The following is a 19,807-nucleotide window of genomic DNA, read 5'->3' as shown; positions in this document are numbered from 1 at the left end:
CCCCCCCCCCCCCAAATCTGACATCAGTCTGAGATCCACGGTGATAATTTTTCTGCAAGTGATATTGTCCTCTCTGCTTCCTCACTGCCTCGGCTCCCTTCTGACGTCTCCTCATATGTGCCTCTTCATGTGCAGCGCCAAATGATCCGATCGTGAGAAACACCTGCAAACAACAGAAGGGGGAGGGCAACGTTACTTTACAAACGCGACACTGCGGAATGAGGATTGTTTCGTCAACAACGTTGTTAGCTAGCGAGCGCTGAGCCGTGGGCGTCGATGTAATTCATTCATAATCAGCATTTTCGATTTCATCTTACGATTGCCGTGTTAAGAAATATACCAGACAGAGAAATATTGTTCATCATGTTGCAGATACTAAAAATAAACCAACTAATTGCAAGGCTTGGTGTAAAGCATTCTCGTACGATCGGATTTCATCGCACGGTGTTGCGTTGCCTGGTTGAGGTACACGCAATTAGCTCTGGTGGAAAAGGAAAAAAAAAACAAACGACTGGTCGTTTATAGCCCGTTTCTAAGCACTCTCGTGTGCGAAAATACAAAAAGAATATTCCACCCGTGTGCGTAATTAGGCCGCGATTTACGCTACACTGTAATAGGAGTTCTTTTAATTCCACAGTTGTACGGAGAAAATTCACCTGGTAAAGTTTTAATCATTCTTATTTTTTTGCCATTTGTCTAAGGGACGAGCCACCGGTCATGGGCCTGACTGTCACACCTCCAAGCATGATGCATAGCATACACACGAGGTGAACCAAAGGCCCGGGAGACACTCGAGCATTTTTTATTTTTTTTTTCCCCCGTGGAGGTTCAAGCCAGACAGATGGTAACGTACGAGTCACAACTCGGGGGCACCACACCAGCTGGCACACCGCGGGTCTCTCACCCCCTGTCAGTACTCACCTCCCAAAGACCCCCACCACCTCCCCCTCCCATCTTCCAGCCTGTCTTCTCTTCCTTCATCTCAGCATGATCTGCGCTGGGCCCGAGGGGTCGGGCGCCATGCGACACATGACAGAGATGAGCCCGAATTAGGGAGAGCGCCTGGATGGCTGGAGGGGGGGGTTTGCTCAGATGCAAAAGGGGGGGGGGGGGGATTGGGAATTGCCTTTACTGTAGTTACAGTGTGTCCAGCTGAGGTCTGACAGATGCTCTGATGCTCATCAAGGCAACTTGCCATATTTGCAGCATCTGCACATCATTCTATTGACTAGTCACACCTAACAACGCATTTACTTTTCAATATAGCGCCTGACACTGATATATGGGTCAATATGGCGGCCGTAAAAGCATCTTTATGATGGCGCGGATGCTTTACAACGCTCAGATTTATAGCGTTGGATATGCGCTCAACAGGATGACAAAAATGACCTTTCCATCTCAGCAGCTATTCCCCAGAAGACAAAATTGCTGCGGGATCCCCGAGGTGTCAGCAAGGGTCGGATCACAGACGCGGGCGGGCTTGTAATTAAAACAGGGATAAAGATTTTTCTGTCACAGTCTAGCTTGATCTTTTTATAGCAAATAATGGCCCCGCCGATGCCGGATGACTCGGCCGGCCGGGCCCGAATTAACATTTCGCTTGTGTTTCGTTATTAACGAGGGGCCTCGCTGACTAATTTAGGGCGGGGCGGGGGTGGGGGTGAGGGAGTCGAGCGCAAATTACGTCACGTCGCCATAGCGGCGCTGCCTGGATAACATCTTGTTGTGTTTTGTACGGGAATATGCGGAGACGGCTAAAGCTCCACTGCAGCCCCCCTTATCCAGCTGCCAAAGAATTAAATATTTAGACCGTAAAATATCGTGCGGAGCAAAGTGCTTCGCTGGTCAGTTTACGCTTCTCAAGGACTGCAGTCACAAAATGTCCTGGGAAGAAATAAGTGGGTCAGCGTGAGGTTTTATTGACAGAAACACACTGACCTGTATTTAACATTTTCCCCAGAACACAGCAAAAAAAAAAAATGGAGAAGCACGTTGACAGACCTGTCGCAGTGGTTGCACTTGAAGGGTTTGGCGCCGGTGTGTTTGCGGTAGTGCCGCGTCAGCTCGTCGCTACGGGCGAATCGCCATTCGCAGCCCTCCCACGAGCACTTGTATGGCTTCTCACCTGTTGGGGAATGAAAACACCTGTCAGTTGTCACCGAATACGTCCCGGCGGTGTGTCATCGTGCTGAGCACGCAAGGAGAAGAATGGATGTTTGGATCAGCATTGTTGATGAGCATTTTTAGCAATCATTAAATAAGAAGCTACAATGTCGCTATTAGGGAGACTGAAGTTCAATCTGAGGTCTTGGCCCCAGATTTATCGATCACCAGCCAATCACAGGGCTGAAAATTGGTCCAACGAGCAGGCGCTAATCGGTCACAAATTCTTTTTGTATCGTCCTGAAATCTGAAGAAGCATCACATGGAATCCAAGCAAGATGGACTTGCAAAGCACACAGAGGCTTTGAAATCCCATCAGTGGATGCAACCCATCCAATGTGACTCCAAATCCAATGTAAACACGACACAGAATTGAATGGACATAAACTTGGCCAACATGCAGAAGATGGACCCAGAACCAGGACAGGTTTGCCCGTTCGTCTAAGTTCTGCAAACGGGACCATACACGAGGGAGATTTATACATCACGTGTTGGACAAGTAGCGAGGCCTACTCTGCACCCAGAAACATTTGGAACAGCAAGCCCCGGGAGACAACGACGCCTGACGGCGTTGCCTAGCGATGAGGCCGAGAGACGAGGAGTACGTGTCCACGCCGGGCGGGCGCATGCGACATGTCGGTGCAGCTGGCTGGATCTGGCAACGGCGCGCTGCCATGCCGCCGGCCAATTACCGGGCATGCCGGCAGAGCATGGAGGCAGTTGCCTAGCAACGCTAACTCTAGAGATGTACCGAGCAATGGGGGAGGGCTAGTGAGAGGTGCTGGTGGAAGGAAGGAGGAAGGAGGGGGGGGGGGCATTAAGAGACCACTGCCTGCAGCAATAATAACCACTCAGCTACCGAGTCCTCCGACGATATGCTGCCCTGGTTGCCTGGTAACAGAAGCACCTCCCCCACCTTTTCTTTCTCAAGATACCCTCAGAAAACAGGCAAGAAGACTCGCCTCCTCACACGCGCTCACAAATGCTTCCATTCAGTGGGACAGTGAGTGTCAGTGAAAAAAATGGAGATCAGTGATCTAATCCAGCAGATTAGTCCCATCTCGTCAGGATAATCAGATTATGCCCTTGTTACTTTTTGGAAAACATGTCACGGCTTATGTTGTGGATCATTTCTTTTGATTATAATAATAATAATAATAAATCCTCCGCTTCTTTGAAAGTCTTCCGAAATTGCTCTTCAGACGTGTCACGCTGTCCAAAGCCTCCCCTCCCCTCCCCCCTTTTGGATGAATCCAATCAAATCAGAAATGATCTATCCATAGCCGTAATCTGCTCACTAGGTTTTTCCTGAGTCACGGTAATGCTATCGTGTGTCATCTGTTAGGTTCACGCGCACATGGACGGCGAGCGGGATGCACTCCAGCCTTTCAGGTGCCAGTGTTGATCCTAAATGCATTTCCTCCATTAACCGGAGCCAGCATTTGGGTCTCCTAGGTCATTAGAGATGCTCTCCGAGGGCGCTTTTTGATACGAGAGAGCAGATGAGAGATGGGAGGGGCGGTCATGTTAAAGACAGCCTTGAGGTCAGCTCAAATATTCATACAAATTGTTCAAGTCGGTAAAAATAACAACACGGCTTCCCCGTGGATCTAATGATGGGAGCGTAACCGTGACAACCACAAGCCAGAGCGAACGGCATGGTTAACCATCTTGAAGCAACAGAGGCTTTAAATTACAGTGAAGCAGCGACCACAGGAGTATTTTGGCAAAGAGAAAGAGAGAGAGAAGGTGATGAAGGATGTCCAACGAGCGACAGAGGAAGAATAACAGCGGCGGTCTTGCGTTTTAGCACTTCCCTCAACCTGCTCCGCTATCTAATTGTAGCACTCCTTATCTGTCATAAGCCTATTCACAAAAAAAAAAAAAAAAAAGCTCGACAGGGCACCGCTATTCCATGGCCGCCCGTCTAATTCCAGATTAAATCGTCGCCTTTTCTCCGGCGGTAATTTATGGAAATGACAAGTAAGAAAAAGAGGATTTGAGTAATGACATCTTTAAAGGTGTCAGGATAATAGTGCGGCTACAGCTGTTGCTTCACAAAGACGTTGGCTGGCTCTTTCTTGTCTTTGTGTTTGACTCTTGGCCTCCCTCCTTGACACCTCACGCTTCAATTTATTCCCCATTGGATTTATACGTCAAATCACACTCGTGAATTTTTTTTCCTGGACCATCCACTTGAGGTCAATCAATAATTCTATGTTGTCGTTTTGGTTGGGCTAGGTTGGAACCTACTTTTATAGAACTTGAGAAATAGTCTTAAAAACACGTAACAGATATCATGTAGCTTGTAGGAGATGGAAGCTCAACAAGACTAACATGAATACAATTCATTCGTAAAGATCACAATTGCAAACAATATGCCTAAAAACTTTTCCTTTTTTTATAGTTTTTTTTCTAATGTTCATTACCTAGTTTGCTCTGTGTGGATAGACCAAATAATAATAATGACAAATAATAAATACAGACAACAACAATAATAATAAATGTAGCAAAGTAATGAACTCTTGACTTATCTCCATCCCGCACACACAACTTCCACACCCCGCTTTGGAAAGATGGCTTGAGATGATGACAAGGCCAAGACAGTATAAGGCAACATGCCATGACCTGCCTCCATAAGTGTTACGTCTGAAACATATTTGTACTTTCTGGATGATTACAGCCCCGGCAAAAAAGGGTGGCCAGTCACTGACCTAGACCCAGGGGGAGCTTTAGTGAGGGAAGATGGGCGTGGGGGTGTGGGGGGGTGTGTGAGTGTTAGAAATAAAGCTGGGAATGGCAGGCGGCCTATCCGGGTCAATCCATCCATCACCGAGCAGTTACTCAGGCGGAGGACAGCTCCCCGACAGGGGTCTGAGTGCTTTGGGATGGAGGAGTGAAAGAGTTATGGCACGGGGACCCTCCCCCAACAGGTTCAGGTGGAAAGTGGGATCTCACCTGTGTGTGTCCTCTGATGGGCCTTTAGGTGGGAGCTCTTGGTGTAAACCTTCCTGCAGCCATTGAATTGACAACGGTGGATCCTCTTCTTGTTCTCCGGAAGTTCCCCGAGCACGCACGGTACTCCCTCGTCTTCCTCCTTCACCTGGACGGGGAGCGGGTGCGCCGCCACCAGCCTGGCGGCGCTCAGCCCCACCTTCCTGGCCACCAGCTTGAGGGTGAGCGTCCCGTCGGCAGACGCCGTCAGGGAGGGGCTGGCCTTCACCAGGTGCCGGCCCAGTTCCGGCGACGACGGCGGCGTCAGGGAGGTGACCGCGCTGAGCTGGGCCTGGTGAACTCCTTCCATCCCTTCTGCCGGTTCCGGTACCTTTGGCTCGGTTTTTATCGACGAGGCCGGGTTCTTCCGCGCCGGGCAGAAGATCACCGCGGGTGGGCTCGGGGGCTCGTGCGGGAGGAGAACGTCGGCCAGCTCTTCCTCGCCGTCCTCCTTCAGGTAGGCCGGGGTCAAGAGTCCATCCAAGTCATGGTCGAAGAGCTCCGACAGACGCTTGGGCTCCGTCTGCAGATACCGCTCCAACTCCAGGCAGGTCTGGAAGAGATTGGGAAATCCAGCTTCATAATCATCCATCACAAAAGCAAAGCAGAAATCTACCACGGTGATTACACCTTGATTGATAGCAAAGGCAATTGGAGATGTCCTCAATTCTTATCAAACAACATTTCATTGTGCCGCGACAAACACGCGCGTGTCAGCTTTTTCCCGCAAGCTAATAGCTCACGATTTATTCCTGGCTATTTACGGTGGGCCAATTAATGGCCGCACCTAATCATAGAGGCCAAACAAAAGAGGGCTGATTTGTGCGTCCTGAGGAGTCTATTACTTTTCACTTTGTTGTGGCCGGCCGAGGACGGAAGCGTCCCGTGTCCGAGGATAAAGCTATTGGGCTTTGTCCCACTTGTAGCCGCTAACCTGTTTTGACAGCTGAGATGGAGCCGAGCAGCTCTGGCGGCTACGTACTACTCCCCGCTTCATTTGTGTGTAAATAGGCACTGACACACAGAGTAGCTGTTCCCATTATCGGGAATAAGCTTGTACAGACTCAACACATCACAGATATTTACACCCCCCTCCCTCTTCCCAGTTCCCCAATTGCTCTTCCTTCTAAAAATAAAATCAGACATTTCTCCTTTTTTAGGGGGGAGGGTGGGGTTTGTTGCCGAGGGAATGCGTCTTCCAGGAACAAAAGGTGATTGTTTTTCTTTTTGCAATGTTGACATGATTTGCATAGCAACATCAAATGAAAATCCATGCGAGACCACCCACCCCTCACTATATGTTGTGCATAGAGTGATGTTTTGCCTCACTCCTCTTATTTTGGAGTCTTCCTTTCCCAAGGTGAGCGCTAATTATCCGCCTAAACCAGCCACTCAGAGAGGAATTTCTTCGGCAAAGCGCCGAGGACTGCAAAGCGAGGTGAGAAGGTGTGTGGAGGGAGGGGGGGGGGGGCAGGCAGAAAAGAGGATAGAAGGGGATAAACGAGAACGAGAGGCAAGTGGGAAGTGAGTCGAGTAACGGCGGCGACTCGGTGAAAGAAGCCAAAGAGCCGAGGAAGGTCTCGACTTCATTTTCTCCACGGGGGAGTGACTCCTTTTTTTGGAAGTGTGACATCTGGCTATTGGAAAAAAATGGGCCTCGCACGCAGGTGCACAAAAGCCACGCTTAGCATCCAGGGTGGTACGATGGCGTGAGGTGGAGTGCGACTTGTGACCCAATCACGTGTGTGTGTGTGTCCCCCCCCCCCCAGGTGGTGACATTAACATTGTTTGAGAGAAGGTCATGTGGTTGGTTGATCAACAGCATGTGTGTGTTTAAGGCCACGCCGTGGCGGTGGCGGCGGGGCGGTTCGGTTTGGGTCGGCGGTGCCGCGTCAGCCGTGTACGAGAAACATAATTATGCTGCTCCGAGTCGAATTATTCAGCGCTTGTGTTTTTGCGCCAACACCCGCTGTACGCTCATGCATAAACAAATCCCTTTGCTGATACGAGAGAGAGAGACAGACAGAGAGAGAGAGAGAGAAAGAGAGAGAGAAAGAGAGAGAGAAAGAGAGAGAGAAAGAGAGAGAGACAGAGACAGAGAGAGAGAGAGAGAGAGAGAGAGAGAGAGAGAGAGAGAGAGAGAGAGAGAGAGAGAGAGAGACAACTTGGCGGAGCGCCTGTCTGGAGTGGCGACATTTATTGGTTTTGCACAAAGCCAAGTTCCATTTTCCTAATGGGCTTTTTGGGCGGATTCCTGTAGCCGGCCGGGCCAGGATGAGACCAGACGATCGGCTGCTGGCTCTTCCAGCTGCCAACCGCTGAGTGAAAGGAAGTGACGCTGATGTTGCATTTGGGCCAATGCCGTGACCCGCTTGAGGCCGGCCGGCCGCCCGGCTCTTATATCTTATTGCCACAAAGTCATTTTGGGCCCAAGGAAAACAGACACGAAATGTCAAAGTCAAGTATAAAAAAAATAAATGCTAATGAACTGAAATGATAATGAAGAAAAATAAAACAATTTTCAACCTCATTCACCTTTTTACACCCATAACAGCTCTGCTAAGTGCAACGGACGTTTTACTGACAAATCATTTGAAGCACCACTGCCAACGTTGTTTTGACTGCGCTGCACTCATCCATGTCCAGAGCACAATTATTTTCCATTTGGTATCACAAATGTGCTCCCAACAATACTTTGTGTTCCATCTACACTTTTACGTTCTTAAGTTATGCTCCGCTGTGTTTGCACGAGTTGCTGCACCTTGATTCTAAAAAAAAAAAACAATATGCAGCAAGAGGTTGCTGTACAAAAGGGAAATTAAAAAGCCATTTCTCTGCCTTTATGTTCCTTCATCTATTTTAATGAGTGGCGAGTGCCCAGCAATGGCACATCATTGCACAAATCTTTCTTCACGTAGCTTATCGCACGGGTGTCAAACACAAGGCTCGGGGGCCAGATCTGGCCTGCCAGACCATTTGAAGTGGCCCACAAAGCAAACTTTCACGATTCTTGCTCGAATCTGTACCAACATTTCAAATTGCCGTGCGTAAAAAAAAAAATTGATGTAACCGTCATAGCGTCCGTAACTGCAAAGTGCTTGTAAATTGTCCAAATGCGTCCGTCCTAAATCTTCCATTGTCCTCGCACAAGTCCACTTTTAAATTTCAGCAGGTGTGAAAACAGCAGACAGCCAGGTTGCCTGCCTGTCTCCCTCCAAAGCGGGCTCACCACCCCTCTTGTGCGGAGCCCTGGGCCTGGCAGCTGATGCCCTCTCCCCCGTTGCCTCCCTCCCTCCCTCTACTCTAGCAGCCTGCCATGGCTGCCTCCCAACTGTTAGCTCCCCGCTAGGCGGCTAATAAAAAGCCCGGGTTATAAATATGAACAGAGGAGCGTGCATAATACCCTGAAGGAGCACCCAAAACACCACTAAACAGATAAATGTAATGGGATGGATACGCCTCATTAATTTTAGCATGCTTAGTTTTTACAGATGCTGTGATAGAGACAAGGTGTTATGAATAATCAAAAAAAGCCTTTGAATGCCCGACGCGAGGAGGAACCCATTCATCTGCCTTGTCCTTTTAGAGGCTCCACTATTGCTGACTAATATGGATTTTTTTTTTTTTTCTTAGACACATCGATTGTGCATTATTTAGCATAACAAGCGACATCCTGTTAATGGCAAGTCACAGATCGATCAAATATTTAAAAAAACAAACTATGCGCCGCGTGGAGTCATTTTGGATGCAACTCCAAATGGTTTGACTTTGCTTGTCTTGTGAAGGTTTTCTCCAAATGGGGGGGCATGGGTTGTTGAAGCTGAGCACTTGCTTTTATTTATTGACCAAGTCAGGGTCAACTGAACTTTCTTATTCTTTTTGATGGCGAGTCTCTTCTGTGTGTGCGAGTCTCATCCTGACCAGGTGCTACAGGCTTCCCATTGATCTTGGGCCGAGCCATCACTTTGAGGTGACAGCTAAATGACCCGCAGCCCTGGGCGCTGACCATCCCACCATCATGCTATATATATGTGTGTGTGTGTGTGTTTACATTGCAGAGACTAATCGATAGCGAACGATGCCTGCATAGAGCTCATCAGCGGTGGCAGTCGCGGCAGACAGACTGTAATCTATAGCTTCGCTGAGCAATACTTAGACGCCGTCACCCCCCCCACCGGCACGAAATCCCTAAAGAACTCCCCCCTCCCGCCCCCTTTTCCCGTTAAGCTCCGCTTTAGGGTCCTGGCCGTACCCCCCCTTGCAAGCTGCGGCGTCCTCAGAGAGCAGCACTGCGTCGTCGTGGCTAAGAAGCCTGCAGGGCTCGCTTAATACGTGGACGCCCCTTGCCATGCTCAACAGACTCACAATTTGGCCAGGAGGGATTTTCGAGGCCCTGGTGGGAGCTCGGCAGCCAAAGAGAGAGACACAAAGAGAAGAAAGTCATTTGTCTGTCTGTCTTCTGAGAGCTGCAGTTTGGAGTCAAAAGATAGCCAGGCAGGAAGAGATCCATCCACCTGATGGACTAACAGCTCCATCTCTTCCCGCCGCCGCGCTGTACCTGGCGACAGATAACACGTGGCGGAAACAGCTTAATTACACACGCGGCCTTATCAGCAGACATTAGCCCGGCGGTGATAATCAACGCCAGCGTCAGGCCCCTTCCGTCAAAGTCTCGTGCTGCTTTCGAGGAGAGCGAACGCCGGGCCGATAAGGGAACGGACGGCGCGGCTTGTTAAATGGCAATTTGCTGGTGGCTTTGCCTCGGACAGTTTTTTTTTTCGATGAGATGTATCATTCTTTTGTATTTACGGTCATTTCCGCTACTTTTTGCACAAGCTTTGAACCCTGCGTCTTAAAGTCCGATGCGGCTCGTCTTTCCTCATTTTTATGAGATCGTATATGGATTTGTTTTGGTAATAGAAAAATCGCGGCTTATACATGAACAAAACGGTATTTTCCACTCATTTTCACTGGTGCGGCTTATAGTCCGAAAATTACGGTCATTCAATTGTTATACAGGACTTTGAGCGGAGCTATTTTATATTACATTTATTTGATATTTGATATGATTTCTACTCTTTTTCTGCAGCCCCAAAAGTGCCAAGTATCTGATTCTGATTTATTTTCTATGACATATTATTGATGCTCTTCACGGATGGATCATCCGCCTTCTCCATGACACGTAGAGCGATGGAGCGCTCGAGGTCGTACTCGTGCTAACCTTGAGACCTACGCGGCTTTCAACAAGTGTACGGACGGCCCCCTTAAACGCCGAAGCCAATCTTTCTGAAAGGTGTGTGACAAAGAGTGGAAAATGCCTTTTTGTTCCAGTGCTAAGAACCATCATTTGACAAGTGAGTGTGTAAGAGGATCGAGAGCTCCAGACAGACCAACGAGGATGAAGTTGCGGCAGAGAGGAGAGGAGAGTGGAAAAGGCGGGGGAGATTTAATCCCAGCCACTACAGCGCCAAGGAGGGAAGTCCAATTTAACTGGATTTGGCTGTTTATCGGTGTAGCGTTGGACGAGAAGCCCCTCTTAGCCGTCCTAATCTAATCGCGAGACAAATCAGCCATTTTCCACCAACATGCACGTGTGTAGGGGGACGGACGGACGGACGGACGGACGGACGGACGGACGCCAGCAACGCTGGGATTTGGGGAGTCTGTGCTCCGGATGTTGGGGACCCCATTGTGTGGGGCAGACTGGCTAATCTTCATTACGCCCGCCACACAATGGCGGGTCCAAAGAGCGAGTCCTTGGCTGCAAAAAGGCACGAGGAAACAAAAGCGCGGCGAGCGAGCGAGAGGGCGACAATAACAGGGCAAGGCAGGGCAAGGCGGGAGATAAAGGGGACGGTGAAGCGGAAAAACTCGCGCTCGGGAAAAGGCCGCTCGGTAGCACAATCACGTCCCGGCCGCCAGCAACTGTGGCGCTGTGCCACGACTGATAAGGTCCAATTCATACATGCTGAATTAGGCAAGCATTTGCCGTGGCGTCGAGCAGCAGGCTGCCTTCGTACTCGTCGGATGAAAACGTGAAAGTGCATCCGTGGATTGGCACAAATTCAATCAGTCACTTGTTGTCCCTGATCACGTCACTAGTTACTACAATGGTTTATACGTCAAATAGTTTACGCGTAACATTCCACGTTAAATCAACGTTCTTTGGCATTTTCCCAAAAATTTTTGATTTCATATTTTTGTTGTTTCGCTGATCACGAGATATTCGTGGCTACCCCATAATAAATCATAAAATCAAAAAAATAAAAATGAATCAATTAACAAATACAAAAAATAAAATAATAAGTAAATCAATAAAATAAATGAATGATAAAATAAATAATGATGAACAAACAAAATAGAAAATATATATTTTTTAAAACTTCTCCAGTGTTAAGGCGATAGACTCAACGCTTCCTCCTCATGCCCAAAAAATGAGCGACTTTGTTCGTACAGCAGCGGGCATGCACAATTACGTAATACAATAGCATTGGCATCGCAATGACTTTACATCCCTGCGAGCAGGTGAGACATTGCCGTTGCGTTTTTATTCCCACAGCAACGCTTTTAAGACAAACCCGAGCTGCTTAAAATATTGAAAGACATCTCCTCGCCAGCGGGCTGGGCTCTCCGCCAAGAGTGGTTGAGTTGATGTTGCTCACGGATGGACGGAAGCGCTTGTGAACTCGCTGGCCCCTCCGCTGCCGCAGTACCAACGCTGCGCTTCCCAATTTCACCCGCGACAAAAGCCAGCTGGATGTGGGCTGGAAATGAAGCTTGACCTTTGACCTTGACAAGTGACTGTGTTGTGGCGCATGGTTTTGTGTGCCATAACACACACACACACACACACACACACCTGCTAGTCTGAATATTCTAAGGCAAACTCTTCTCTTGTTGCACGCACACACACACAGATAAACCCAATAAACCCAATAAACTCGTGCTGTGCTCCGTCGCTGTGCCTTGCTTACACACACACCAGTGAAAATTATTGATGTGCTCTCTTATAAAACAGTGGCTGGTCCCTGAAGTATTCCTGGCAACATCACGGTCTGAAAATAGCTGCCGACCCAAATAACTTTCCCCGACGGAACGGAGCCAGAGCCAGAGCCAGACCACAGCCACGGGCAACTGGCTTTACTAATTGGCATCATTTTACAATGAAATAATATCTGGGACGCAACAGTGGTAAACTAAAGAGCAAGAGGATGTTGCTGTCTAGCCATGCGCACGCCTGGGAGGAACTGCCGACCTGTTCGTGGAACTTATTAGTAAATACACATCGTCTCTGTGTTCATTTCGTATGTATACTCAAGTCGAAAAGTCCTACACGGACGACTTTGGTGTGGAAAGAATTCCAACAAGTGAGCGGAAGACCCGAGTGACCATCTGGAGAGTCATCTCATCAAAGGGTTGCCAGCCCATCATTAAGCGCCGGCCGCTGTAAACAGATCCACGCGGCTGAAGATCAATTAACTGGACAATTGTGAAAAAAAAAAAAAAAAATACAGTCTGCCCCCTAGTGTTGATCATGGGAAACAACAACGTAGGAAGCGGGTTGCCATGTCAGCTATATTTAAGTTATAATAATATCAAGAAAGGAAACAAGCGAGAAATAAAGGAGCGAGTGTGGGCCCATTCATTGTCTGGAGACTTTCCATTTTAGCTTTTGAGATAAAATCGTTTTGTGACCACGCTCAATCGTAACTAAAAACACACAATAATCTTTTCTCATTGAATGAAAAAGCCATTATCCATTACAGCCCCCTAAAATAATTATTTTTCCAATAAAGGGAAATAGCTGTGATACTGTTCTTTGTGGAAAAAAAACATTGTGATTTACTGTTGCAATCCAATTCAGTGCTTTTCTTTTTTCTGTGCCCGCCTTGGCCACCAGGAGGCAGTATAAACTTCAATCAAACTGAACTGTACTTCATCTTTGACAGCTAGCTACTGCAAGATGATAAAGAATATATGCCTGTGACTTTGGCTGTATTTTGTCCATCCTCCATTTTTGTTCATCTATTGCCTTTCAAACTGTGACTATCGTTGTTAACAGTTAGCATGTCAGTGGCGTTTTGCATTGTTTGCTAGCATAAAGCTAAACAGACTATTTTAAATAGACAAGATGAACTCACTTTTGTCACGATTCTTGACTTAATGTTTGGTCGGACTGTAAACGTCAATAAATAGCTTGATTCCTCTAAAATCTTTCATTTTGCCAAACTGCTCGCTGCCACGGCGCAGTACTCATATCTCGATATTTGCAGTCAAAGCTAAGAAATGGGCTAAATGAAAGTCCAAAAACTCAAAAGTTGTTTCACTCAACATATACGACATACATTTTTTACACTCCAGCCTGTATTGGCTTGATTTTAGGCGAGAAATGGTTTGATTTTGCAAACACTCCTATGATACAGCACGCCATTTATTGGCCATTCACCTGAGATGAAAAATTGTACCTGACAACCATTCACCAAATGGAATTGTCTAGTGCGTGGCGTTTGTTCGTTGGCTGGCTTTGCTGGGTGGGTGGCGGACCTGGAGTTCACATTATGCCACAAGAACAATGAGGAAACATGTTCAATGTCAAACTGATGAATGGCTCCTCCCACAGGTCTCGTTAAATCATTGTCGGCCACTTGCCAGCCCTGTTAGAAACCCAGCGTCATTCTAATTTGACACTTATACGACCCGTTTTTTTTTCCCCCCTCACGCCAAGGCTAAATGTCAGAATAAAATAACAGCGCATCTAAGGCTCGACACGTTGTTTTTTTTTGTGGCGGCTGTACCTCACCCAAACAATTCAAGCCTGCGGGAGCCTGCACAAAAGAAGCAAAGCATTTTATATGGAACCAAGTTAAGTCTTGCAAAGTGTCTTACATAACATTGAAAGCTCCCGCTCCACCTTGGGACATCTCATGTAAAGAGAATTTAAAAGCATCTGCTCAACTGGAGTCAAGATTCTTCGCCCTGCTTTCTAAACAAGTGGCACGTCCTTGCCGCCGTCCGTGATTGATGACTAGCTTCAGATGACAACAAGCGGCGGTGTTTACTCAGTCAAATTGCCCTTGTCTCTCTCTGCCCCGCATCTCTTTGCTCTTCTGGCTCCTAAGGGAGAAGGTCCGAGGTGGCGTGCTCCCCCGGGATGGGAATATTCTCCCGTATGGAAACAGGCTAACGGGTAGGAGTCCCTTCTCTTGGCACTGCTCAGTAAAGCTGCCTAGCAACAGGTAGGCGGTGAGATGGGATGCAGATCCGTGCCAGGCATGGCCCATAAAATGCCTGAACATCCTCTTCACATAAGACCAGAGTGAGATGAGCTAGAGGGGAGAGGATCGTTTCATTTTCAAACATTTTTATGGGCTCGGTATCAACGATGCTGCTATTGAATACGTGTTCTCATTCATTCGAAGCGGCTAGCTAGGAAAGCCGCTTTGTGTGCTTAGACCTGGAAGGCTTACGACAGATTCTCCAGATGCTGATTTCATAACGGATTGAACAGAATCATCAAAATGACTTTTACGGTTCTGGTTAGTGTCCACAAGTTCATCATGGCCATGAATGAATAATTTTATCATTTTCATTTATTTATGTATTTATTTGAGAAGTTCTTTTCTCACAGTTTCTGTCATATTAATAACAACAATAAACAATAATAAATAAAAAATGTAAATGTACCAATGAAAATCTGAAAACTCAAATGTAAATATGTTCAAATTCAGTTTCAAAAACACATTTAGGGATTCATAAAGCCATATTGGATCAAAATTTGCTGTTGACCAGTACACTTTGGAAGATTTTCTAAAACCAGCAATTGTGCGGTGAATTGACTTTGCATTTTATCGAATCGACGCTGAAATACAAACTTACTTGGCAGCGATACTTGACTAAATGTGCTTTTCTAAGTTTGCCCTCAACTCAACGAGCTTAGCACTTTGTATGGCATATTTGGCCATACAGACTTTCAGGGTCTTATCTTGTCTCCATTGAAACATTTCAAAAGCCTTTACAATGTTCACAAACTTGGATCAAGGTCTCGGAGTGCCATTCGGCTCTTCCAAATACAAATAGCAAATCCAGGGGGGAGGAGGTTGGCTTTGTGTTTAATCCTTATGTAAGATCATCTTTTTTTGTCTTTTGACAACTTCATATCCAAGCGTGACATTGTATCCACTTACTAGTTTAGCTTAAATGCTAATAGCGTTAGCACTCGTGACAGCCCGTGAATGCCTTTTGATACGGTCAGAAATTTCACCGTCGCTAGACAGAGACTTTCTGCCGAGCACGTCCGATCAGTCTGAGCGTGGCCGATATTGGACTCGGATGATGTGAAAGTCATTTTCGGAGGCCACAAAGCGACATCTGACTTTTCTAGCGGTTGTTAATCAAAGCTGTAGCGGCAGAGCGTTTGGGGAAGCTATACATAAAGATGTGCTTGTCCACGCCACCCCTCCTCTCCGCCGCTCCCGTGACAGGCCAGGCAGCGGCGTGTCAGCCAAATGAATAGATCCAGCGGCGCCAGTCTCTTTCATCAACGCTTCCCGGCTTTTCATCAGTAGCAGGCCGCTATCAGCGGCGATAGGCTCTCAGCCGGCTTGAATGATGAGACAGACGTGGCAGAGTTCGCCCAGCGCTCTCATGGCAGAATGGATGTTACTGGGTCAGGAGGTCACTCGCACATCTCATTACGCAAACCCGAGCCAACCTCAATATGAACCAACACCGAGCGTCTTGTTAACTCCGCCTCCAAATAGAATCTTTAGGCCTCATTTATCAGCTCGTTTTAATTGGATGAACTCTTTGCTTGTTTTTCTAATGGCCTTTTTTTTTTCTTTTCTAAACTCGGGTAAATAGACACGTCGCCTTGCTCCAAATAGAAGCTTTGAGGGGAAAAAAAAGAACCTTCTGGCTGGATCATACAAAGGCAGCCTTTCATAGACCAGGCCACCGTATCCGATGGATTCTACGTGACCAAGATCTCCTGACTGCTTTTTTGGCTTGAGGCAAAAATCAATCATATTAGTCATCAGAGGATCACAAGATCACAAGAACTGTCTGGAATGTTTGCTCAAAAACAAGTCCCAAATTCATTTTGCAGTCTTCGCACAGCAATATCAAGATTAAATCATCTTTGATGATTATGACTGATAAATGCTATGACAACAAAGTTTTGTATGTACCTTTGCGAGCAACTCCAACCAAAAATGGTGTGGTTTTATTTACTTGCCTGTAAAACGAATTGCCCCACGGGGACGACAACTTGTATGTTTTAATAATGTTGCTATGGTAACTCTAAATCATGCAACAAACAGCGGAGAACAAGATGCAGCCATATTTTTGTGTCATTGGATTAGCAGCGGCCACCACAGAACAAACAGAAAGTATAGAAATCATCAGAACATATCATAAACAGATGCCTGGTCTGGTTTTTTTTTTTAGCTAGCTTGTGGGTTTAATATTAGCATTAGCCGAGACATCTCGGTACGTGTCCGTCATAAATGTGAGAATCAGGTGACTTTTCAAAACAATTGGAAGTTTTTCAAAGTGCCAGGGGGTCGGGGACGGCTGCTATCGAAAAAGTCGAAAAATCCATACGGAGGAACGAAGGCAGGGATCCGAAAGCTGAAATCGAGTCTGCCGTGTGTGAGAAAAGCAGCTGTGGCCCACCGAGGATTACATAACAGGAGAAGATACAGATGCCGCGCGATCTTTTTGCCACTTTTGTCTCCCGTCCGAGACTCGCCAGACTCCCCATGCATGCCCGCCATCTTCATCTTCAGTCTGTCTGCGCTAGCTCGTCAGTCCTTGGGGGGGTTCGAGCCCACCCGACTGTGAAATGCGAAACCGAAGCAGCGGTGGAGAATGTGCGTGCTCGGCAACTTCTTCCACTGCCATGCTTGCAACTGCTCGCCCCCCCCCGCCTCGCCCCTGCAGATGCAGAAATGTGCGTGCCGGAGACTACAAGTACGTGAGCGCCCTGTTGCCGCCTGCCTGCCAGGCTCCGCCCACAGCAAGCAACGGATGGACACACAACATGTCACCGATTCATTGGCCAGGTCACGGATTGTGTCCGGGGGTCAATGACGCAAAAGGCATTTGTTATCCCTCAGGGTCAAGCGCTATACAAATAAGCCAATGTGAAAAATGGCCCAAGATGCTGAGTAATGTCTGCCCGCATGCCAAAGGTGGCAAACACCAGCGCGGCTTTGTCAATGTTGAGTTGTGCTTCTCTGAGGGGAAATCAACACTAAGTCCGGCTTATTAGCGGCTATTTGTTCCGACTGACCGTGCGGGGATTTGATGTTTCAGCTTGGTTAGTTCCAATCATGCAACAACTAGCGGCCTCACACGTACCATCTGCAGAAACACTTTTGTCTGCTCCCCGTTCGGCTATTACGAACTCCATGGCATCTCTGGGAGTCGTTTAGCTCCAACAATGGCCGCCTACCTTCAGCCCATCAAAACATCAGAGTGGAAATTGGGACGGGAACAGCGCAAACTGCTGAAAATTTGAAATTCTTGCAGAGAGGCGAACTCAGTGACTTTTTCAAGTCGCTGCAGCGGGCCGTTTGCTGTGCAAATGTGCAAGCAAAGAAATATTTGGGCTTATTTGCATTGCGAGGTGGGATGATCACACTTTGTCGCAGAATTGTATCAGAATTCAAATCCACGCTCGAAGGCTTCAGTCGCAGTCTGACGTGGATCGAAATCATTATCTGCAGGTATTTAAGAAAATGCAACACGCTGATACAAGTTGGCCAATTCAAGTGCAATTTTGTTGGAGGACATGGTTTTTCATTCCAAAATTAATTGTCTTGCGAGCTGCAGGCAAACTGACATTTGCAGCCTCTCCAGATAAGAGCTCTCACACTCTCTTCCATTTGCATTAGGTATTGATTCAGAGATGCTGGCTGGCTGGCTTGGCTGGTTGGCTGGCTGGCTGGCTGGCTGGCTGGCTGGCTGGCTGGCTGGCTGGCTGGCTGGTTGGCTGGCTGGCTGACTGGCTGGCTGACTGGCTGGCTGGGGGTGAGGTGCACGAGTGCCATTTGAAAAATCCACTGACAGTGGAGGCAGGGAGCTGGGAGCATGTTATGAAAAGACGCGTTGGTGGGGAACAGCGGGATGCCAATTAGGCTGCTTGGCCACAACAAATGGATCCATCGTCACGCACCGTCCCCCCTCTTTTGGTTTTTTGTTTTCTCTCCTTTTGGAAACGGAAAGCTTAACAATGTTATATGTATGCCTGTGCATCTATAGTTTTTTTTTTTTTTTTTGGTCTACCAAATGGAGCATGGTCAGCATCATTGTGGCAAAAGCAGCAATGCAGGTTGGTTCTGAATGAATGAATTCCAATAAATCCAAAATGATTGCACGTTTCAATCTCACCCTAACTAACGTACAAAAGAAAACAATTTTTCGTAAATTGATGTGAAGATGAAATTGTCACTATGTGACCACGTGCTCACTCACCTCCCCAGCCAGCCAGCCAACCAGCCAAGCCATCCACTCAACTTGTATTCAGGAAGTAAGATACAAGAAGGAATATGCCTTTCTGGAATATTTATGTCAACATTATATCTAAAAGATGCAAAGACAGACATGTCAGCGTATCTATTATGGATAAGAGAGGGGGGGGGGGGGGGGGGGGGGAATGCGAGGCGGGGGGCGGTGCGCGCATCTCTTCGTGTGGGGGCTCCACAACTCGGTAATGCGGATGTATAATTCACGACCAATTCTGTCTCGGTGATGGCTTGCGCATCTTCATCTTCCCAAATCGTACTTGACAGCTTTATTACGCACCGACGTGCGTCCGCATGAAATCCAGCTCTGGGAAAAAGTGTCACATCGACTGTACGAATGAGTCACCCCCCCCAAAAAAGACGCTTTTCCTGATTCATCCCAAACTACTTAATTGGCTGAAAAAGTTGGCGTCCCTCTTTCCCGATCGCACAAGTGCTCGCGTCGTTTGGTCCCTTACCTGCTGCCAGTTCTCTTCCAGCGAAGGCATGGCGGAGAAATAGCCGGTGTCGTGCACCAGCTGAAGTTCCTGAAATATACTGTGGTTCGCCAGGACGTCCATGCTGACACTCGCTCGCGGAAAGGGATAGACTGATCCACGTAAATGTGCCTCCTCTTTTTTTTGCCGTGTCACGCCTCTACGCGCGCACCTTTGTCATATTAGTCCACGAGAGGATCGATCGATTGCTCAGAAGGTGACGATCGGGACCTGCGCGCATTACCGGACTCGGTGCGTAAAAGCGAGTGGAGGCGGTGATGGAGGCTCCATGTGTATCCGTATTGCCAAAATAGACACTGATGGGAAGCCAGGGGAGGGGAGGGAAGGGGAGGGGAGGGGCGAGGCTAAACGAAGAGGCGTGTCTTTATGTGTCAATCAACTCCCCTGTTTATCCATTTAAGGTAAATGGGCGGTCGAGGGGCCATTAAAGAGGCAGTGGAGCGTGGAGGGGCGGGGCTTAGCAGATTGGGCGAGCCCGATTGGCTCCGGGCTATTGTCACTCTCGGCCAATGTGGGCAGGATAGGTGCGCTATTTATGGATGGCTATATTAGATTTGGAAGAAGGACTGAGAAGCTAGTCAGCAAGCACAAGTCGTGCGGTAAACATGTTCAGGCCGGACCGGCCGC

The 19,807-nt window shown here is 47.8% G+C and overlaps 1 protein-coding gene across 1 annotated transcript; it reads right to left on the bottom strand.

Moving 5' to 3' along the window:
• LOC147062985 (Krueppel-like factor 7) lies at nucleotides 1–19,453 on the bottom strand. The gene is made up of 4 exons (XM_085921034.1): nucleotides 19,142–19,453; nucleotides 5,122–5,710; nucleotides 2,002–2,125; nucleotides 1–163 (listed from the first exon to the last, which is right to left on the bottom strand). The coding sequence occupies exons 1-4, from the start codon at nucleotides 19,241–19,243 to the stop codon at nucleotides 112–114; spliced, it is 867 nt and encodes a 288-aa protein (XP_085777160.1). The 5' UTR covers nucleotides 19,244–19,453; the 3' UTR covers nucleotides 1–111.
• Between the last annotated feature and the right edge of the window lie 354 nt (nucleotides 19,454–19,807).

The sequence above is a fragment of the Syngnathus leptorhynchus genome, chromosome 1 (genome assembly GCF_054491065.1).
Source record: "Syngnathus leptorhynchus isolate UIUO chromosome 1, UIUO_Slep, whole genome shotgun sequence".
Classification (NCBI taxonomy): Eukaryota; Metazoa; Chordata; class Actinopteri; order Syngnathiformes; family Syngnathidae; genus Syngnathus; species Syngnathus leptorhynchus.
This window is presented reverse-complemented; position numbering and strand designations above follow the sequence as displayed.